This window comes from Dermochelys coriacea, chromosome 10, assembly GCF_009764565.3.
Source record: "Dermochelys coriacea isolate rDerCor1 chromosome 10, rDerCor1.pri.v4, whole genome shotgun sequence".
Lineage (NCBI taxonomy): Eukaryota > Metazoa > Chordata > Testudines > Dermochelyidae > Dermochelys > Dermochelys coriacea.
Window position 1 is genome coordinate 44,368,593 of NC_050077.1, and position 24,284 is coordinate 44,392,876.

At 42.2% G+C, this 24,284-nt stretch overlaps 1 protein-coding gene across 33 annotated transcripts in view; it reads left to right on the top strand.

The window, feature by feature from the left end:
- The window catches only part of MYO9A (myosin IXA), a 471,574-nt gene that overhangs the window by 291,605 nt on the left and 155,685 nt on the right, over positions 1-24,284 (top strand). For all 33 annotated transcript variants that reach the window (XM_038418673.2, XM_043494428.1, XM_038418680.2 and 30 more), the window contains one exon: positions 8,320-8,436. In XM_038418673.2, the coding sequence (XP_038274601.1) occupies positions 8,320-8,436 (117 nt within the window). The remainder of the gene's footprint in view (positions 1-8,319; positions 8,437-24,284) is intronic.

Sequence of the window (24,284 nt, forward strand, 5' to 3'; positions counted from 1 at the left end):
TAGATCCTGTTGATGCACACTACAGGTTCCCTAATGGTCTTAAAATAGTACTGTTTCAGACAGCACAACATTAAAACTCATCATTAGGGTCTATGTGGACCAATTAATGCACAATACTTTAGTGCACTTTAGAAATCACACCCCTATTGGTGCATTACCCCACTATGCAGACAAGCCCTTAGGTCAGAAGAAACCACTAATTTTGGATGCCTAATTTGAGATGCCTAGGACCTGATTTTTCAGAGTACTTAGCATTATGTAGCAGATTATATATTCAAGCTGTGAGTTCTCAGTCATTCCGCAGTTTAGGCCCCAGGTACTCAAGTTGGGCACCCAGAAAATGAGGAACACACAATTAAAGACCACTTCTGAAAAGTATGATTTAAGTGACTTGCTTAGCATCATATATGAACTCTTCGGCAGAGGCAGGGATAGAATCTAGTTCTCCAGGGCAGAGTTCAACTGTCTTTACCATGAGATCCTTTCTCTTCCTGCAATTCCCTGCTTCATTCATTACCCATCTCCCAACTTCTGCAACAAATGAGACAGGGATCCTACAGACAAGTCTCCTTCATTATACAACCCTTATTCATCCCCACATCAGGTCAGTCTGTGCACTGAATGAGGCAGGGGCTCTGTGGAAAAAATAGGTGGTCATGTAATTAAATACTGTATCATAACGTTGCATATGCCATCTCAGTTATGATGTTTCCTGTTTAATGCTTGACTTTTCCACATTAATATTCTTTTAACATAGTTTTTATGTGTACAATTTCCTAATTAAAAAAAAAGACTGAAAAAAGTAGCAACAAATATCGCTAACCGTTGGTGATGGGACGCTAGATGGGCAGGGCTCTGAGTTACTATAGAGCATTCTTTCCCAGGTGTCTGGCTGGTGGGTCTTCCCCACATGCTCAGGGTCTAACTGATTGCCATATTTGGGGTCAGGAAGAAATTTCCCCCCCTGGTCAGATTGGCAGAGACCCAGGGGTTTTTTCATCTCCCTCTGCAGCATGGGGCACAGATCGCTTGCAGGTTTAAACTAGTGTAAATGGTGAATTCTGTGTAACTTGAAGTTTTTAAATCATAATTTGTGGGCTTCAATAACTCAGCCAGAGGTTAAGGGGTCTATTACAGGAGTGGGTGGGTGAAGTGCAGGAGTTCAGACTAGATGATCATGATGGTCCCTTCTGACCTTAAAGTCTGAGTTTTTGAGCTTCATATTGACACCTACCTGGATCATCAGCAGGGTTGGAACCTTAGATCCACCATACAGACTTCTTCTATGTCCACTAATAGAGTAGCTGATAGCAGTAGCAGGTTATCATACTCTGTGTGGGCCAGCACTAAAGGATGATAGGACATTCTGCCAGTGGGTTTCACAAATATTTGCTAACAGCAGCGGTATGGTGAGATTCGGGAGTCTTGGGTTCCATTCCAGGCTCTGGAGGGGAGTGTGCACTATTGGGCACAGATTCATCTGCTCATTTTCCCCAAACTTGACCCCTTATGCTCCCTCCTCTTCAACTTGTCCCTGTCCCAGTCCTGTCTCTTCTCTATCTCTGGCTCCTTGTCTCAGTCCCATTCTCCTTGCTTACCTAGTCCCAATTCCCTACGGCTGACTTCTTGTCCAATCTGCATTTCTCCTCCCACCACTGGCTCCAAGTTTCCTTCCATGGCTCCTTCATCTAATCTGTTTCCCTCTCCACTGGTTTCTATTTCATCTCCTTGTCCTCCCATTTCCCTTGTCCAGTCCCAGTCTCCACCTCTCCCTCTAGCTTCTTTTCCAATCTGTGTGTCGCCCCCAGCCAATTGGATCCCAGTCCCTGCCTCTTCCATTGCCACCAGAACCATCCTCCCTACCTCCCAGCTTTGAGTCTCCTTCCCCAGCCAATTCCAGTCATCCCCCTAAAACTCCTTGTCAGTTTCTCTTCTCCTCTGCAACCCACCATTCCCAGTCTTATCAGACTCCTTAGCCCAATCTATTACTTTCCCTCCCCCATGATTTGGCTCCTGTCCTCTCTTCATTCAGATTGGATAGCCACCTACTCTCAGATCCAGTGCCTGCTCCAGCCCCAAGCATTTGGGAACAGTCTGTACAGAGATCTCCAGCTTCATCTCTGTAGCCAGAGTCTGGAGCCATGCTCGGACTCAGTCACTCTGCGGGGATGGTGCATGTACAGCTCAGCTGCTCTGTGGGGATGGCACTTGTCTGGTCAGGATTAGAAGCTCTGAGAGGCTTGAGCTTGCTCGGTTAGGACAGAGTCTTCCAAGATTTTAAGTATTAAGCTCTAGCAAGTCTCTACTGAGCACGTGTCAATCACAATTGTTCAGAAGCTTATAACTTGGCCAAAATTGAGTGTTTTTTTTTTCTAGAATGGCAAAGGAATATCCCTCACGCAAAGGCCACAATTTCAAATCCCTGCTCCAAACTATGGCGGTACTAGAGCATTTCAAAGAACACTCAAGAGTTTAACATGGGCAAAACAATGTATTTTTCCCTAGCCTCATTCTCAGAAATGGGTAGACTGTTTTGGCTGAAATTTTCAAAAGAAACAAGCCCAAATCCTTCACCCTTCACACCTATCATGAAAAAATTGAGCCCAAATGGTTAGTTTGGCAACATTTACAAGCAACTGAAAACAAGGTCTTATCATGGGATGTGTTGGGCAACCTTAATAAGGAGTACGACTAGCCCTGCCAGTAATAAAAAAAAAAAAAAAAAATTTCTCCACAAAGTTAGTCTTTAAATGTAGAAACCTGCTGATTAAAGCACGTCTCTTTAGCATGTCTCATGAATAACTGAATTACTGTGTTTAATCTACACTGCTTTTTGAATCAATAAGCAGTTGCTATGCTTTCTTGATCCCAGAAGGATTGCATTGGCACCGTATGTACTATTTTCATTTTACTAATTTATTTTTACATAGTTTTCTAAGTGACATTACATTACACATTTTGTGTAGGAATCCCATAGCAAGACATCCAAAACAGACAAGAGGCTGTGGATTACAGAAGCTGACTCATAACATGAAGCAGAACTTTTTTAATGAAACATTCACTGGCAGACTCAAACAGAATTGCCTGTTTTGGTGGATACATTAACCCCAAATAAAGAAGCTAGATTAAGAACCCACTAAGAGTCCATTTGTTTTTGTGCAAGGGAGAGTGTTAGCTGCAAGCAGAGTTCTTTGGTTTTCTGGTTGTTGGTTTGAGAAAAGTGGCAAAGAGATGTGATGGAGTTAAAGACCGGCAGAAACATTTGTCCTCAAGCAACAGGACTAAAAATCAGTTAAATGAAGGGAAAAGAGAGAACTTGGGCAACAAGCCATGCACAAATAATATCCTCTGCATGTAACATACAGCATTGTCATGTAACACACAACCCTTCATGCACGCACCCTCACCTTGTCACATTAGTTCATTTATCAAGGGGTATGATTATTAGAACTTCCATATTGTAAATATGTTTCTCTTTTAGATAATTAAAACATGCCATTCACTGTAATGTCAAGGCACTGTATTAATCTAGATGTGAACATGTACCCCATCCTTTGGATATCACAAAGGTGGTTACTTTCTCTCGTCTGTGCATGTCTGTAGCACAGAGAAACCAATCTTTTGTGTCATTAGCAACATTCATTTGCACCACCAATTTAAATGGAATCATGCCAGGGAGAAGTTCAGTTATTAATTTAGCTGGAAAAGAATATTGAAATTTGTAATGCCTATAGTCAGAAAGATTGCTTAAGAATGTGGAGTCAATAGGAATTAAGTATATACTTCAACTTAAGTTTGTATTTTAAATGCTTTACTTCATTGGGAAGGACTTACACACTTTGTTAGGTGCTTTCCTGAATAGGAGGCCTATAATTGTAATGAGACAAACCTAAATGTGACACACAACTTGTGTAGCTGAAATGAAGAACTTCTTCTGACTCATTGAACTTCCTTGACTCTGCCATCCTTTGATTATGTCGTTACTCCTAATACCTAAACGGCTGTGATGAATAGATTAAAAATAATAATAGGACTGGCAAAAGGTCATGAATTGAATTGTAGTACACTCTTTCTTTTAGTCCTTCTGGATTTCAGAGACCTTGTGAAGTATAACGGAATCTTTCATCTGTCTCCATTGTAGCATATAGTAATACATTGAGAACATCTGACATTAATAAGTGATAAAGTAAAAAAAGGAAATGGAAACTTGTTCTCCAAGCAAATTTCAAAAATCCTGTAGGCTAATCTTATTTAATCACACTGCTCAAAGAGCAGCAGCAATCTTTCCTTCTTTTAAATAAAAGTGTCATTATATTATATAGTTTGCTATCTAATTATGGGGAAGAGGGAAAATTTGTTCTAAATGGCATTACTCTCTTTAAATGAACTGAATGAAAATGAGTGAGGTATTATGCATTAGGACTGATCCCGAAGGCAGTTATGTAAATAAAGAGCCTGATTCATAAAAAATGTACTCATTTCTATTCTGATACTTTTGAGCCTGTACTGTATGTAAGAGTTAAAGTGCTTTCTCTCATATTGCAAGCCACTTGAGATTTTCCTGTTAAAAAAGCTACCGCTGTGTGATGTACCCATATGGGTCATGACCACAGTTAGTAATCCATCTGGGTTTGTTGTGGTTCTCCCTCTTTTGATACTTGGTTCGTTTTTCATATACAGTGGGGAAAACTGAAATGGAAAGAGGAGTGTATATGAGAAAACAAAACAATGACTCTAAAATGGAAGACTTTCCTAGCAAAGTTATGAGGCCTAGTAGATTTAAGTCAGAGGTTCTCCACTAAGAGGTTGGTTATCCTTCTAAAGACGCACAGGACATATCTTCCATAAAATTTAGAAATAGCTGTAACTTCAGTACTAATGGGCAAATATATGGTCACATCCCATTTTTATGTAAAATATATGCAGTTCTTTCTAATAGACTTGTATGCATGTGTGTGTCTACATACAAAAGTAACCTCTATTCCAAAAATTGGCAGTGGAGCCTGTAAATTGCATCATTTACAACTACTTGTCTTCCCGCTACAGGACTTCCTTTACCCATGCATCATCGATGCTCTGTAGGAGGGTGTCTCTCTGTCTGCTTTATCCTCGGTGTACTTTAGAAAAGTGTGTAGGAACTTTTTTTCAATCTCTTGCATCTCACAAGGCCCACAGAGGACAAATCAGAAATTTCTGCAAAACCCCAGCCTCCACCTTCTTCTATGAGAAATGTATATGGCCAAATCTGCTCTCATTTACACCAGTACAAATCTAATGTAACTGCATTGCTGTCAATGGAGTTACTCTTGATTTAAGACAGTATAACTGAGAACAAAATTTGTCTGATAAGGAGCAATAAAATTGAAAATGAAATTTTTGTTTCATTTTCCACTAACACATTTTCTGGCATATTTACACGTGTCCGTGCCAGGAGCTTTCTACCAGTTCACTTATAAACCTGTAGAACCCAAGGCTCCTAGAAATTCAGGTAGAAAACTTCATGATCTAGGTCCACAAATTATTTTATGTTGCCTGGGTCCTAGAGGTTAGCAAAGAGGCAGTACTCTCCTATGTGCCTGCTAAGCTGCACTGTAACAGGGCTCATCTTGGAAGAAAAGGAGCAGCCTTCTTGTGCCCTTCCTCTACTCCCTTTTCACGGGACTTAGGTACCATGGCTGTGGTGGGGTTACTGCATACTTAACTATGCCATTATTAGGTTTGCCAGGAAGGAAAAAGGTGGGCGAAGGAAGAGGAGTTGTTCTGTGTACCTCATATGGCCTGCACTAGGAGGAAACTTCACCTTTCATATCATCACACTATAAAATAGACAAGGCTGAAGTAAGGCTACTCCAGAACAAATCCTTATAACAGTAAGAAATGTTATCACATCTTGGTCACCATCTCTGATTTCCTCCATCAGTTTGTCTTGGGTGGGGCATGATACGGTGTATCATTAGGGAATTGGCTTGCAACGTTAGCAGATTCAATAAAATGAGGCAAAGACAGGGTTACCAAAATCTATCTTGAAAACACTTTAATATGTTTAAATATTTCTGAGTAATATTTGGAAAATGCATGACCACAAAAAATGGTATAAAACTGAATTTTCAGGAAAGAGTATACACTTTGCTTAGAAAATGTAAAGCTCTGTTTATAAGATTCTTGATAAACTAACTGTTAAACCAATCAGGTTCCAAAACAAATATTAAACTATTGGATTTAGTTAGGAGCATAGAAAGAGCTGTTCTTCAGTACAACAAATTTCTTTCACTTTCATTGCTTGTATTTTTTTTGTCGCGCACAAAGGTTTTGGAAATGAGCAATCATTCGTTTTAGCATTGGCAAGTCAGTCTTTTTTTTTTTTTTTTTTTGCTTTGACATTTTATAACTTTATTTTGTTTGCTTATCAGAGAGTTGTGGTATACTGCCATTTAGCAAAAGATAGCCAAGGCAGGGTTAGTTACTTGCAACATTGTACAGACTCTCACACATTTGTGTGTTTGGGGCCATCCTCAGATTTACCCATTTTGAGTATGTGGAGGTGATGTTCTTGGTTTCATAAATGCCATCTGGTGGGTGAGAGAGAGGCCCTGGCTGACTGCAAGTAAGAGTTCACAGTTGGCCCAAGAGCACATGGCTGTGATGAAAGAAGTTTGGTATAAAGTACTCAAGGAAAAAAGAGGCAGCTTCCATTGAAACAGTAGTGAAAATCCAGTGATCCCACACTGTGATCTTTTTTCTTCTTTTGATTACTGCCTTGGTGAAATGAGGCCACTCTTGTAATGCACCCTGGCTGGAGTTGGGTTGAGTGAAGGTGAGTTTTTATCCTTGAAAACTTTTGGATCTAGATCTCCATGTAGAGGACAGGAGGAAGGTAGGAAGGATGACATGGAGAAAGAGTAAATTCTTTGAATAACTTCTCTCTCCTGTCTGTTAAATTGAGACAGAACTTTCATTGCCTGCTTGAAAAGAAATATACCCCATTTATGTTCAGTGCTGTATTCTGAAAGTTCACTCAGTGAAGCATTGCAGTGCTGTGTATAATAGCTGGCAATTACGGTTGTAGTTTAAGGCTTTTGATTAAAATGGATGTTTCTGAATCTCCTGATGTGAGAGACTATCTCCATCACCAGAAGGGCTTGATATTCTTTCTTTCTTGCACCATAGCTAAAAACAGCTCTGAGTTAATGCCACAGTCACCAATCGCTTCATAACATTTTAAGTAATTAACATATACAGCAGCCTTTGAATAAATGGCAAGGTAATAATTCAAGCCAGGGAATTGTAAACTGAGGGCCAAAATAGCTTCAACAAGTTGTTAATGTCAGTAGGACCTCAGTGTGAATTATCAACTCCTTTCCTGCCCGGTACCTAAGTATCTGTTTCAGACAGCATATGTTTTTGAAAAAAACAAACTGCATATTGATATCTTAGTTCTTCCTTGCTTTTTAACCATTGTAAATCAAGTGAAATCTCTTGCGCCACAGATGAAAGAGCATCACGACTTGGATGGTATTTCTAAAAAAAGTATTATTCTTTGTTCTGTGATGGCTGTTTGAAGAGCAGTAAATCTGCATATGGCTATGTCTACTCTGCAGGCCAATGTTGGTAGCATGTAGAGTATGTATAACTAGATGCTGCAGTGAAAAGCAACCTGTGTCCACACTGGCTCCCCGCTGCTGGAGTCTCTCCCCGTGGTGGGGAAAGGCTTCTGCAGCAGGGAGGCAGCGGGATGCAACATGGCTAAAAATAGCAATGTAGATGGGGGAGGCAGTGCTTGGGCTGTAGAGAGCCATGTAGGGTATATACCTGGGTAGATACTCATAGGCTTCAGGCACGTCTTTACTCACCTAAGCAGTACCTCACCATCTATGCTGTTTGTAGGTGTGCTAGCAGTGCTAACCGTGTATGTACTTTACACACCACCACAAGTAGTATGCAGTGTAGATGGACCTTATAAGTGTGATTTGCGACTCCCGGCGTTAGAGCCAGCAGGTTTTAGGTATTCAGGAAGCTGAGTGATTCCATCAAGGCTCAGATCTCATCTGTGTCATTTATTGTATTCTATGAGCTGGACTCAGGCATCATCCACCAGAGTAAAACCAGCCAAATTCAGGCAGAATAGTTCAGGCGTGGTTGAATAGACTGGTAATGAAGACAAACCACTAAGTGTTTCAGGAGCAGTGGAGCACATAATGAAGATAAAAGCTTTCTCTAAAATAAAGATGGATTTTGGACACACAACTTCTTTATTATTACGTAAACCAGTTTTAATGCAGGTAATTAATTATTTCTAATCATTATTTTAATTTTTTCTAGGCTGTGACTGTGCGGAATTCCATGGCTAAATCACTGTACAGCGCCCTGTTTGATTGGATAGTTTTTCGAATTAATCATGCACTTTTGAATACAAAGGATGTGGAGGAAAGCACCAAGGTAATATCTGGATTCTCCTGCCAGCTTGTCAGGTTGAAAACTTCCTCTTGTAAAATGTGTAACTACAGGGTAAAACATTACCCAAACAATTGATGGCAAGTTGCCTGGCAAAGGGAGTAAAATTTTCCTTGTGCATCATTACCATTAACATTTTAAGAATGAGCACATAATTTTGGTTTTTTAAAAGTGATGTTTTGTGAGTCAGGGGCAGATCTTAACCTGTCATGAATTGTGTCGAGAGTTGTAGGCCTTGAAATGACTTGTGATTGGGAGAGGTTTTCTATTGGACAGAAAAAGACACATGTGCCCCTGAAAAGGAATGCCAATCTCCATGTATTTAAAAGGGTGCTGCAGAATGTTAGCAACCTACACTGTTGAGAAGGAAATCAAACGAGGCTAGATGTGTGAATACTACTTGAAGGCATTATTAATGTGGTTGCTCTACTTTATTGATTTAAAGAATAGTATACAAATATTTTCTTCTGCTCTAAAGAGGCCCCGACTCTTGAATATTTATTGAAAGCTAAGGGTATGGGTGGGTGTATTTGTAACTATTTTATTTATTTATCTATCTATTTAGGAAGTTGTAACTTTTTTACAGATCCTTGCCATGTAAACATTAGAGACAATAAAATAATCATTACAATGATGAGCTAGTGTTTAGAGAAACATTTTACAGTAATACAATCATAGCTCTCTTTAATAGAATGTTACCATGTTAGAGTGAACATCTTTAACCATGACATTGTCATTTCTAATTATTTTATTAAATCAAGTGAAATCTCTGATTACACATTTAACAAACCAGTCATATCAATTGAATGTTAATATTCAGAAAAAAACTGGACAGGATGCAAGTGTGTGTGTGCATGCACATGTATGTGTAAATAATATTTATATGCACACATGCAGCTAGTCCAATTCCCTTGGCTTTTATGTTTTTGGCACAGGCCAGCAGAAGTACTCAGTCATATATCTTAGCTGACACCATGGATGCCAAAGAATGATTATTTAGCTAAATGCTAACATTGCGTTTGAATTACTGTATAATTGGTTGAAATTACAGATCTTAACATAAGTCTGACCCTTTATTTTACTGCATTGAAATGCTTGTAATTTATATAGGAAAATAATTATGGTCTGTGTGCACAAATTTTTTGTAAAAATGAATGTTTAATATGTGGTGATGACTATGTTGGCACGCAAGTTTGTTAAAATGGATAACATACTATGTTTCTTCTGGCTGCTCTCTCACTTTGGTATTTTACTGTAAATTTTACATTCTGTACAATTTCCAAGGATCTGAAAGCTTTCCTTGGGGCTTTCTGAATTGGGAATTTATGTATTTGGAGAGCATATAAGTTTGCTTTATTGTCAAGGGAATGTATATCTAAAATATTAACCAGATTAATTCACTACTACTTTTAAAAGTAAGTTTAAAAAACTAACTATTCTTCAATAGCTATATGCATACTTGGGCTAGAACATTACTTGTCTTACTGAACCTAGCTAGAATACTATAAAAGAATTACCTGTTTGTTTATGGCAGCACATCAGGATGAAGAACAGAAATACATAAAAATAAGTTGATACATAACACTTTTCAACTTCAAAGCATTTTCCAAACCTTTATTTATTAAGGTTAACTTTCACAACTCCCCAGAGAGGTAAGTAGAACTATGTATTATGTCCATTTTATAAGTAGTGGAACTGAAGCACAGAGCTTAAGGCCTTGTCTTCACAGGAAAGTTAGCACAAAATAGCTAGGAGGCACTCAAAGGGCTTGTCTACATGGCAAGCCAGGATGTGAATGTATAGCACACCAGCTTGCTGCACAGCAATGTCCTGTGTGGATCCTCCTGCAGCTCAGTGCAAGCAGAGTAGGTGCCCTCAAGTATGTTCTTACCCCACGTTAGCTAACTAGGTTTAAAACAGCAATGAAGACATGGCAGCTCGGCTTTTAACTTTAGTTAAAACCTATAGGGGTACTGGGTTGAACTGAAGCTGCTAACCCAAGTTAAAAGCCGAGTTGCTGTGTTAGCTAAACCGAATTAAGACCACACCTTTGTTTGCAATGTAGACATACCCTAGGTGTCCATCCCTCCCTCCCTCCCTCACTTGCTCATGTCTGTGCCTACCTGTCCTGAAAATCCAACTTCTTACTGGCTACAAAGACCTGAACATCCACCTCGGCTAGGCTTGGGCCTGTTGTGCTGCTGTGGTAGTTGGAGATTTTGAGTGCCTCATGCTGGAGGCTGCAGAAGGAAGCAATCACCTAATTAGAAGTTCAGCTTTAGTGTAGCATGAAATAAGGACAAAAACACTGCTTTACTCACCCTGCCACATGAAGACACATGCAGCTACCAATAGGGAACAAAATGTTCTGGGATATTACTGAAATCAGGGCAAACCCCCATTTTCAGTAAAATCAGCTGAGAAATCCCTACAAACCAAACCTTCTGGTCAACCTAATCAGAGTCTTTCTAAAATTCCCTGCAGTTCTCTCCTACTTTTACCACTGGGTGTCTAATTTATGGTATTTAAAACAAAAACAAACCCTTTGGATAAGCTGTGTAATTTTGTTGGTTAGAAAAGTTGTACCTTCATTCCCTGTGCTAGACCTCATTTTCTGGTATTTCCCATCATCTGGCCTGAGTCAGCAGGCTGGGGAAAAGAAGAGAATATTCATATCCTAATAGGTAGGTTTATACTGTATGTTGCACTGGCTTCTTTTTTGGACCTTCTCAGTCACTAGTATCAAATACACAATCTTTGTCCCTTCAGTGCTTTTCAAATCCCATATTGGAAGGATTTAGATCAGACTTTTGATTCATTTTTAGTAAATGTACAATAAATTATTCTGTATATTTTTTAAAAAAAAAAGTGGGATTTCGCTTCTTTTGCTTGCTGGCAGTTAGAATTTGTAGTTTTCTGTCCCTGACCTGAGTCTTGAGTTGCTGTAAGCTCTGTCCTTGTTCTGTAGCAATGCTTCTTTTTATCAGTTTTAGTGAGAGTCCCTTGGTCTTATTGTGTATTCCTCATTTCCTGTGTTCCTGCTTCTATACCTTTTAGCTGTTTTACCATTGCTGATACGATTATCACCTTTTTTGTTCTGCAAGTCTGTCCTTTATTAATGAGGTCATAGATTTTCCTTCTGGTATCAGCTATAGTATTAAAGCTTTCAGATAGCTCTTATTGATTTCTCTTTATCATTTAACATGTTAAGCTTTGTATGAGTCTCATCCTTAATGGTTAGCTAAAATAGTTTTGATGCTAATAATGCACTTGAACACCATGTGTTAAGGCGACCATTTTCCAGCTTGCTTTTAATCTTTGGCTTTTATCATTGTTAATAGTAAATGAACTTTCCTCAGGTTCCCCAGCTTCTGCTAAAATGTGTTGTAGTTGTTTTCAGATGATTTTGAAAGTATGACATTTTTCAGATGAACAGATCAGCCTCTGCCCATAAAGTTGTATGCTAGAATATGGTATGGCTTGTAAACAATTTAAATAAACCAGTCAGTTTAGGATTATCAGAGGATTGACCTCAAAACAAGGTAAGATATGTTCCACACACAGACTTTAAATGTGTGTCTATTTATTGTTTTGCAGATCCCAATCTTCAGACATGTGGCTCACTGACTCCTACTCAGGGTGACATCCCAGCATCTGTTATGTGTGACATCACACCTGTGGAATGCTGCTGTAGATTGGAGCCATCCTGTTAGGGAAAGTAAGGTCTGTTTTGTTTTGTTTTTTTTACAATATTACATATTTGTGCAGTATTGTAAAACAAACAAACAATTCTCCTCTAGAACTTAATTTATAGACCATTGCCAATCTGAAGTGGAATTCTGTGGCGTTTTACATTATCAACATGCATGCTGAAGCATCACACAAAGTGGGAGCCAGCAATCTGTTACAGGTTTCAGAGTGGTAGCCATGTTAGTCTGTACCAGCAAAAAGAACAAGGAGTACTTGTGGCACCTTAGAGACTAAGAATTTATTTGGTCATAAGCTTTCGTAGGCTAAAACCCACTTCATCAGATGCATGCCGTGGAAAATACATATAGATATTGTGACAGGGTCAGGCCAGATGGCTACAGGAGAATAATGGAAGGCAGATATATTAGTCCCAGGTTAAGTAGATTAAGTTGTAGCTGTCACACAGCTGTTCCAGGAGGCACTCTAGACAGCTGCATTCCACAGGGCCCTGGGCTGGAACCCGGAGTAGAGGGCGAGCCCAGGTTCCCCCCAAACGTCCCAACTCCTGGTCAGACACAGGAGGAGTTGACCTGGACTGTGGGTTCATGAAAACGGTCAAACTGAGGGCTGCCGTGAAGCTCCAAGGCGAGCAAATCTGCCAATAAGTGCAAGATCCACCAAGGTAGAGGAACTTTGTCACAACTGGTGTTAGAATTGGGATCTGGTGTGCACAGTGAGGAGGAAGGAGGAGGGTGTTGGGGGGGAAAGGGAGAGAGTTTATTTTTATTTTTTCACCACAATGGAGGATGTAGTGCGGGCACTGATACAATCCACGGCTGCCCAGTAGGAGGCTGCCCATGTCCAGGCAGCCGCCCAACAGGAGGCAGTGCGGCTGCAGCAAGAGACTAATCTGCTGGTGGACCAGGCTGCTCAAGACCGGGCTATGTTGTGGGAACTGTTTAAATAGGTAAAGGCCCTTACCGAGCTGAACTGTGGCCATGATGGGATGCAGATCATGCGGGCCAGCAACTGGCTGCAGAAAGTGACACGGGAGGATGATGTAGAGGCATACCTCCTGGCCTTTGAGAGAGGCTCCCGTGGGAGGCTTGGCCCCAAGAACAGTGGTCTGGCATCCTCACTCCACTCCTGTGTCAGGAGGCCCAGAAGGCCTACTATGATTTGCCTGAAGAGGCTGCGGCAGACTACCCCCAGCTGAAAGCAGAGATCTTGGTCAGATCTGGGGTAACGACAGCAGTGTGGGCTCAGCGATATCATGAGTGGAGGTATCAGGAAAACAAAACCCCGCGGTCCCAATTATATGACCTCATCCATCTCGCACAAAAGTGGTTACGAACTGAGTCCTGGAGTCCAGAGGAGGTACTAGAGGTTCTTGTCATCGACGGGTACATGAGAGGACTACCACCAGGCCTTCGCGCTTGGGTAAGCCAGAACGAACCCTCCACCTACGACAAGGTTGTTGCGCTGCTAGAAAGGCGAAGGACGGCGAGGGAGCTGACCCGACCAGTTAAGGAATTAGCACCCTGGGTTAAACTAGCAGCACCAAGCCCTAGAGCTCGGGTGACTGGGCTACCAGGAGAGCCCAGGTGGAAAAAGAGAGGGGCTGAAGGCCCACCAGAAGCCACAAAGAGTCGGAGCATTGAGGGGGAAGAGGATCGTGATATTAGACTGCCCAAACCAAGACACCGGGGAACGCCTAGGGCTCCATACAGGTGTTACGCTTGCAGGAAGTGGGAACACATTGCTGCACAGTGTCCCAATGCTGAAGAGCCTATGCAGTGTAATCTGGGGAACTGGGCAGACCCATGCTTCCTAATCCACCTTGTGGGGTTTCACTAACCCCACATATGTACACCAGAACAGTGAAGCTAAATGAGATAGAGACCACAGCACTGGTTGATTCAGGGAGTGCTATCACTCTTGTCTCGGGGAAGGTCGTGAAGCGTGGTCAGTTGCTGTGGGCTAAGCATACGGGAATAACATGCGTCCATGGGACAGTTGGTTATTACCCCACCATCCCAGTAAAAATCGAGATTCAGGGGAACACTACTGAAATAGCAGCAGATGTAGTCCCTAAACTCCCATACGCGGTGCTCATAGGGAGGGTTTGGAGACTTACTCCCGGTAGGGGAATTGGAGAAAGGGGGAAGTCCTGAAGTTAGTGAGGCATCCACAGTAGACTGTCAACCCCCGATCTTCTCTGAAATATCCCCATATTTGTTCTCCACTCCCAGACAGGGTAGAAAGACGAAAAGGGAAAGAAGGGCAGCTAAGGCCTTGGGAACCCAAATGCTGGCCCAAAGCCAGAGGGTCGCGCTCGTAGGTAGGTGGACCCGAGCAGCTGAAGAGGAGGCCACCCAGAAGGGAGAAGCACCCAAGTCTGACCCACACCCTAATGCCTCTGAACCAGTAGAGGCAACAGAGACTGGCCCCCTAGATCTCAGGCAGATTAGCCCCAGGAGAGGACTTTTTGGATGGGACCAGGCTGAAGACCCAAGGTACGACAACATTAGGAAGGAGGTGACCAAAACAGATGGGGTCCCCGTGGAAGCGAAAACCCAGGGACCAGGACCCTACTTCATAATGAAGAAGAATCTCTTATACTGGGTTGCACCAGTACAGGGGCAGAAGGTACAGCAGATCCTAGTACCGCAAAAACACTAGAATGCTGTATTAAGTCTTGCCCATAGTCATCTTTTTGGGGGGCATTTGGGGGTAGAGAAGACCCTGGCACGGCTTCTGCGATGATTCTTCTGGCCCGGAATACATGAAGAAGTGCGGAGGTACTGTGCGTCCTGCCAGGAGTGTCAGCTGCACAGTCCCCGTCCCCACTTGAGGGCACCTTTAGTATCCCTTCCCATCATAGAGGTCCCCTTTGAGCGAATAGTCATGGACCTAGTGGGACCCCTGGAGAAGACAGCCTGGAGCTACCAATATATACTTGTTGTTCTGGATTATGCTACTCACTACCCAGAAGCCGTCCCCCCGCGGAACACGGCCTATAAAATGATAGCTAAAGAGTTGGTGGGGATCTTTGCCCAAGTGAGGCTCCCGAAGGAGATATTAACAGACCAAGGTACCCCATTTATGTCTAAGATAATGAAAGACCTCTGTATGCTGCTCCATATACCCTGAGAACTTCAGTCTATCATCCGCAGACCGATGGGCTGGTAGAAAGGTTTAATCGAACCCTCAAGGCAATGATAAGGAAAGTGATAAGTCGGGACAGGACGGATTGGGACACCCTACTACCCTACCTTATGTTTGCAATCCAGGAGATACCTCAGGCTTCAGCTGGGTTTTCCCCCTTTGAATTATTATATGGATGCGACCCATGTGGCATACTAGATATCGCAAAAGAAATCTGGGAAGAGGAACCCCCAATGAGGGGAGAAATATAATTGACCATGTGTTGCAGATGCGAGAACGGATAGCCCGGGTCACCCCTATTGTACGGGAACATTTGGAAAAGGCGCAGGAGGCCCACCGAACCCATTACAATCGCCAGGCAAAAGTCCGACAGTTCCAACCAGGGGATCGGGGGATGGTGTTGGTACCCACGGCAGAAGGCAAGCTTTTGGCCCAATGGCAGGGGCCCTATGAGTTGGTTGAACCTGTGGGGGAAGTAACCTACAAGGTGTGGTTGTAGCAGATTGTGGCAGCCAGGTCGCCAGAAACAAGAACAAATATATCACATTAACCTCTTAAAGCCTCGGTACCAATGAGAGGCCTGTGTAGTGGCCCAAGAGACCACGATCCATGGAAACAACATGCAGGAGCAGATCAAGATATCCCTGATCTGACACCAAACCAGAAGTAGGAGGTAACTGAGATGATCAGCCAATACCAGGATGTGATTTCAATCAAACCAGATCAGACCACCGAAGCATATCACCACATTATCACCTGGGGCAAAGGTAACTTTAAGGCCCTATCGGGTCCCAGTGGCAAAAAAGGGAGGAGATCGAGGCAGAGGTAAAAAGGATGTTGGAGCTGGGAGTGATCGAAGAGTCCCACAGTCAGTGTTCAAGCCCGATTGTGTTGGTGCCCAAACCCGATGGCACCACTAGGTTTTGTAATGACTTTCACCGGTTGAATGAGAGATCCAAGTTTGATGCATACCCCAGAACACGTATTGATGAGATGCCTGGGCAATGCCCGATTTTTGACCACCCTTGATTTAACAAAGGGATACTGGCAGATTCCCCTTGCCAAAGATGAAAAGAAAAGATGGCATTTTCTACACCAGAGGGTCTGTTTCAATATACTGTTCTTCCTTTTGGACTGCATGGGGCACCTGCCATCTTCCAGCGTCTTATGGACAAACTCCTACGGCCCCATACCAGTTATACAGCAGCATACCTGGATGATGTGATTATTCACAGCCCCGACTGGGAAACCCATTTAGGAAAGGTGGAAGCGGTTCTGGACACGCTACAACGGGCTGGCCTCACAGCCAACCCAGCCAAGTGTGCTATAGGGCTAGCCGAGGCTAAATACCTTGGCTACATTGTAGGAAGGGGCATGGTCAAGCCCCAACTAAACAAACTAGAAGCTATCCAAAATTGGCCCCGGCCGAATCAGAAAAAGCAAGTCTAGGCATTCCTGGGTGTGGTGGGGTACAACCAGTGATTTATTCCCCATTTTGATACCAGAGCGAGTCCCCTGACAGACCTGATAAAAGCCCGGGGTACAGACATGGTGAAGTGGACAGATGCCGCAGAGAAAGTATTCATGGATCTACAGACAGCCCTCTGCAGTAACCCCATGCTTATAGCCCCAGGCTTCAACAAAGAATTCATTTTACTAACAGATGCATCTGAAGTAGGATTGGGAGCTGTCCTATCACAGATGCTTGGAGATGAAGAACACCCAATCCTCTACCTCAGCAGGAAACTCCTCCCGAGAGAGCAGAAGTATGCCGTGGTTGAAAGAGAGTGCCTAGCAGTGAAATGGGCCATGGAAACACTTCGTTATTACCTTCTGGGATGACGGTTTACCCTTGTGACCAACCATGCACCCCTCCAGTGGATGCAGCAAAATAAAGAAAAGAACTCAAGGGTGACAAGATGGTTCCTGTCCCTACAACCTTTTCAGTTCACCATACAACACCGGGCTGGAAGCCACCATGGCAATGCAGATGCCTTGTCACGAGTACACTGCCTGATGTCCCAAGTTGCCCAACACCAAAGTGTTGGGAGGGGGGGAATATGTAACGGGGTTGGGCCAGATGGCTACAGGAGAATAATAGAAGGCAGATATATTAGTCCCAGGTTAAGTAGGTCCCTTTTCCCTGGGTAAGGTAATAGGGAAGGTTCCAGAACAATGAGGAACCTTCTGGAGACAGTTAAGACAGACAGGCTGATTAGAACACGTGCAGCCCATCAAGAAGCTGCTAGAATCAATTAAGGCAGGCTGATCAGGGCACCTGGGTTTAAAAAGGAGCTCACTTCAGTTTGTGCTGTGCGTGTGAGGAGCTGGGAGCAAGAGGTACTAGAAGTTGAGAGTGAGAATGCATACTGTTGGAGGACTGAGGAGTACAAGCATTATCAGACACCAGGAGGAAGGTCCTATGGTGAGAATTAAGAAGGGGTTGGGAGGAGGCCATGAGGAAGTAGCCCAGGGAGTTGTAGCTGTCACACAGCTGTTCCAGGAGGCACTCTAGACAGCTGCATTCCACATGGCCCTGGGCTGGAACCTGGAGAAGAGGGCGAGCCCGGGTTCCCCCCAAACGTCCCAACTCCTGGTCAAACACAGGAGGAGTTGACCTGGACTGTGGGTTCACGAAAACAGCCAAACTGAGGGCTGCTGTAAGCTCCAAGGCGAGCAAATCCGCCAGTAAGCTTAAGACCCACCAAGGTAGAGGAGGAACTTTGTCGCAACACACACACACACACACACACACACACACACACACACACACACACACACACACACACACACACACAGAGAGAGAGAGAACATGAAAAAATGGGGGTTGCCATACCAACTCTAATGAGACTAATCAATTAAAGGGGGCTATTATCAGCAGGAGAAAAAAAAACTGTTGTAGTGATGGTCAGGATGGCCCATTTCAAACAGTTGACAAGGAGGTGTAAGTAACAGTAGGGGAAAAATTAGCAGCGGGAAATAGTTTCTAGTTTGTGCAATGACCCATCCACTCCCAGTCTTTATTCAAGTCTAGTTTAATGGTGTCCAGTTTGCAAATTAATTCCAGTTCTGCAGTTTCTCATTGGAGTCTGTTTTTGAAGGTTTTTTTTGGTGGAAGAATTGCAACTTTTAGGTCTGTAATTAAGTGTCCAGGGAGGTTGAAGTGTTCTCCGACTGGTTTTTGAATGTTATAATTCTTAATGTCTGATTTGTGTCCATTTATTCTTTTGCGTAGCGACTGTCCGGTTTGGCCAATGTACTTGGCAGAGGGGTATTGCTGGCACATGATAGCATACATCATCATATTGGTAGATGTGCAGGTGAATGAGCCCCTGATGGTGTGGCTGATGTGATTAGGTCCTATGATGGTGTCCCTTGAATAGATATGTGGACACAGTTGGCAACGGGCTTTGTTACAAGGATAGGTTCCTGGGTTAGTGTTTTTGTTGTTTAGTGTGTGGTTGTTGGTGAGTATTTGCTTCAGGTTGGGGGACTATCTGAGTGAGGACTGGCCTGTCTGTGACATCTGTGACAGTGAGGGATCATCGTTTAGGATAAGTTGTAGATCCTTGATGATGCGCTGGAGAGGTTTTAGTTGGCATACTGTGGGGCATGCGGGTACCCATAGCCATTCCATTTTTCTAAGTACAATGTTTCTAAGTCAGCCAACATTTTTATAGCTGACTTAGAACAACGCTCCTCAGCTCTCGTCTCCTAACACCCCTACTCTACTTGCACTCCACTGATGACATATTCATCACCTGGACCCATGGAAAAGAAGCCCTTAAGGAATTCCACCATGATTTCAACAATTTCCGTCCCACCATCAGCCTCAGCATGGACCAGTCCACACAAGAGATCCACTTCCTGGACACTACAGTGCTAATGAGTGATGGTCACATAAACACCACCCTATACCAGAAACTTACTGACAGCTATTCTTACCTACATGCCTCCAGCTTTCATCCAGACCACATCACATGATCCATTGTCTACAGCCAAGCTCTAAGATACAACCACGTTTGCTCCAATTCCTCAGACAAAGAAAAACACCTACAAGATCTATATCAAACATTCTTACAACTACAATACCCACCTGCTGAAGTGAAGAAACAGATTGACAGAACCAGAAGAGAACCCAGAAGTCACCCACTACAGACAGGCCCAAAAAGCAAGTAACAGAAAGCCACTAGCCATCACCTTCAGCCCCCATCTAAAACCTCTCCAGCGCATCATCAGGGATCTACAACCTATCCTGAAGGATGATCTCTCTTTCTCTCTCTCTCTCTCTCTCTCTCTCTCTCTCTCTCTCTCTCTCTCAGATCTTGGAAAACAGGCCAGTCCTCTCTTACAGACAGCCCCCCAACCTGAAGCAAATACTCACCAGCAACCACACAACAAAAACACTAACCCAGGAACCTATCCTTGTAACAAAGCCCGTTGCCAACTCTGTCCACATATCTGTTCAAGGGACACCATCATAGGACCTACTCACATCAACCACACCATCAGGGGGCTCATTCGCCCGCACATCTACCAATGTGATATATGCCATCATGTGCCAGCAATGCCCCTCTGCCATGTTCATTGGCCAAAGCGGACAGTCGCTACGTAAAAGAATAAATGGACACAAATCAGACATTAAGAATTATAACATTGAAAAACCAGTCAGAGAACACTTCAATCTCACGGGACACTCAATTACAGATCTAAAAGTTGCAATTCTTCAACCAAAAAACCTTTAAAAACAGACTCCAACGAGAAACTGCTGAATTGGAATTAATTTGCAAACTGGACACCATTAAATTAGGCTTGAGTAAAAGCCTGGGAGTGGATGAGTCATTACACAAACTAAAAACTATTTCCCCCTGCTAATTTTTCCCTACTGTTACCCTCACCTTCTTGTCAACTGTTTGAAATGGGCCATCCTGATTATCACTACAACAATTTTTTTTCTCCTGCTAATAATAGCCCACCTTAATTGATTAGTCTCATTAGAGTTGGTATGGCAACCCCCATTTTTTCATGTTCTCTGTGTATATATTTCTTCCTACTGTATTTTCCACTGCATGCATCTGATGAAGTGGGTTTTAGCCCTTGAAAGCTTATGCCCAAATAAATTTTAGTCTCTAAGGTGCCACAATCATTCAGCAATCTGTGAGTGATCTGTACTTTGGGACCTGCACAGCAATCTGTGAGTGAGCTGTAAGTTAGTTATTTGCTGAAGGCTTCTTACAGTTTTTATTCATTGCATTTGATACATTCTAAATGTGTGGGGGGGTTAAAGTAATGTCAGGTCACCTAAAAAAAAAAAATCTCAAATTAGATGTGATTCATTAATTGGGATTCTACATCTTCCTTGTATGCATACTTCTTTATAGTGAACTGTGCTATTAAGTAATAAAGGTTGTCTGAAGCTAATATTATTTCATGCTTGCTCTTTAATGTCACATTGCGTGACTTACCGGACACTTATTTGCTTACTAGAATTCAGGTATTTGTTTTCTGTCTGTGACCAACAAATGTCATTTATTTAAATTAAACCCCAAGACTCTGCTACAAACATATGAAACCATTTGGTGACATCAGACTGTTTTTTGAGCAATTGATTTCTAAACCAAGGGAGCCCCAATCAAAAAATGAGTTGGGTGCAGAAATTAAGTTTTATTTGTAAAATCTAGCCTTGCGTTAGTGCGCTAGTCATTTTCTTCATATTCATGTGTTTATGTTGCTTTTTTGTTTCTTTATTGAAAATTGAACTTAAAAATAAGATAAAGGCTAGACTTGCATGCAAAAGGTCATATTATTTCTGTGCATGCTTTCTGCATTGCAACCTTATGCTGAAATGAAGACTGCAGTTAGCATAGTTGAAATAGAAACTTTAGAAGTTTTAAGAGATACAAATTAAAATAATTTGTATTTCATTATTTAAATATTGTAGTGCAAACTGAATTTTGAGTTCATTTGTTTAAAAAAAAAAAGTATGTATATGTATATAAAGGAACATGCAAAGTGAAGTCCATACAAGGAAATGTTAAGCATATTCCAGTGATGTTGGGGGTGTCTGCTGAGCTGTAGGATGTAAGATCAGAGAGCAAAATCAAACTAACTAGAAAGTCTTTCATTATACCTGCTATCAGTGTTGCACTCATCACAGAGATGAGTGAGAGCTTTTTGTCTTTGCACCTGAATACATTCTTCTTAGAAGAACTGTTTTTAGTTGACAGAAGAAAAGTTATTTGATTGTTTACTCAGTAAATACATATTTGGGGTTGGGATATTTGACAAACTGTCCCTGATAGGACAATACAACTCATGCCAACCCCTCTGGAGTACTTTTGGGGGGGACGGACACAATAGTATATATGTAGAAGTGCTGGTTTAATAAATAGAAAAGTTTTTTTTTTTTAACCATTCTGAGTAGCTACAGTAGGGCTTGTTGAGGACAGGATATATTCCCCTTTTTGGACCAGAAAACAGGAAAGTGGTTGTGAAACTCACAGTTGTTGTTTCAGATGTTTAGTCAAATCCAAGACTAACTTAGGTTGAACTGCATTTCTTTTGGGAGCGGCTTAATGTGGTGATGAATTTACATCCTGAAAGAGCATTTTCGTTAATGATTTGGAACATGAACTGGTTGGCTGAAGAGCTCTGCTCTAGTCTCCCTTGCATGAAATTGTAAAAGTAAAGGACTATTTTAAAATCTGAGTGTCTTGGCTCAGCTATAGAATTCGTCACACAAAAAACAGTTTGGAGCCAATCTTAAAACTATAAACAACATGCATGCTGAAACGTCACACCAAGTGGGAGCCAGCAATCTGTGGCTATATTGTTGTGTGTTAACACATCCATTTGATGTGTTAAAAATTTTCTCGGATCTTGTCCGAGTGTCTTGTGTGGTCTATCTTGTCCGGTGCAACAATCACTGTAGCATACTGCATTGCTCTTTCTGTGTGCTCAACCTGATGTTTGCATTGATTTTGTTAAAAAGGAGGATTTTTGGATATTAACTTTACATTGTTATTTCTTTCCTTTACAAGTTGGAGATTCATGGGGTGCTCCAAGTAGGGAGGTATGACTGATCATGGGAGCCCTTAATAGTAATGCAAGATCAAAAGAGAATATTTTAAATACATTTTTTTCATTTATAGCTGGACTAGCCATAATAACTATTTTATTGGCAGTCCAGCAAGGGTAAATTAACTGGCATTAGAAATAGGGGAATGATGATCATACTTAAATGTTTCATATTAAATTATTTTTGGAAGGTGACTTAAAGGGTTCATTTGTATTTAAAGTGAATTGTACTCACACAACAGTGGTTTAATTTAATCCAAACCGTTGTGACATGCGGCTCATGAAAGTGTGAATGCAACTGGAGTTGGCAATTTACCATGAATTCTTTCCTTTAAAAATTCTTGCCATTCTTTAACACATACACCCCTGTGTGCATGTGTTGTGTGTGCATGCATGGTTAATTTACATGAAAATAAGAGATTTATCACCTATTTGAAGGAACTGCATGAAATATTTCATAATTAGCCCTAAAAGCATGCATCATGCTAGACTCTTTCCTTACTTAAACAGGAGGAAGTGCAAGTGGCAATTGGAAGATTGGTCTTGTACTTGAAACATTGACTTTTGTCTCATGTTTCTGTTATCTTATTTACATATGCATAATATATGTAAAACATTTTTTATTTAAGCGGTTATATTTATTACACAGAATATTCAACATATGTTGTATTAAGGTGTCTGTATGTGTTAAAAAGTAAATAAAAATAGTTCTAAGAGCATTATTCATTGTATAATCTATTGTTCAGTTGTAATAAGCTTTCCAGGACTGTGTGTATAGATATACTTCATAGAGAACAAAGGCACTGCTATATCTGAGTAGAACAATGGCAGGAAGATTTATAATCCTTTAGAAGGAGTGAATATATGTGTATTCAGTCATTCTGTCTGTCGTTGTTTGGTCCAGAGACTGCAAATTTTAGTCCTTTGGTCAAAACTATTGTTTCATGTGAATGTTTGGCCAAATGACTAAAACTTTCAGGCATTTGGTCAAATTACTGGAAATATCATAACAGATTGAGGCATGTAATCTATTTGGTAATGCTGGAATGCGGGGAGGAAGAATGATAGCGGGGAAGTTGGAATGCCAACAGAGGCATGGGATGGCAGAGGAAAGGGACTAGAGATGGACTAGGGATAACCAGGGGTTCTTTGAATGATTGCTCATGTGTATTCCACTATAGGTGTGCGTGCTCGCCACATGCACCGATACCAGAAGTTTTCCCCCTAGCAGAACCTGTAGGGGGAGCACATCAGTGACCCCCAGAGTGGCACCTCCACGGCGCGGTATAAGGGGAGCTGCGTGCTCCCCCCACCCTCAGTTCCTTCTTGCCTCCGAGTGAAGGTGCATCAGAACTGTGCTGCTCCAGCTTTGCTATAGCTCGTCCCCAGAACTTTTAGTTTGTTCAGTGCTGGTATCTATAGTTAGTTAGCTGTTACAGTTAGTTCATTTAGTTACAGTACCCAGGCTAGGGTATGACCCATGCTCCGGGTTTTAAGGCGTGCAACACTTGTAGGCGATCTATGCCAAGGAGTGATACACATGCAGACTGTCTACGCTGTTTGGGTGAGACCCATTTCAGTGATCGTTGCAAAATTTGCAAGTCGTTTAAACCTCAGACTGAGAGAGAAAGAGACATTAGGCTCTGGGCCATTCTCATGGAATTGGCGTTGACCCTGGCTCCAGTGCGCCACTCCGAGTTGACACCAGGCAACACGGCATCAGTGCATGGCGACCTTCCTGTGCCTTTGACTAATTGGTACTGCTCCCCGTCTATAGGGCAGAAGAAGGCTAAGAAAGTGCCGCCTTCACAGCAGCACTGAGGTAAACCAGGGGCAGAGTCTAGACCCATGTCGGGCAGTCTTCGATCCCCCCTGGCCTCTAGGCCTCGGACTCAGGT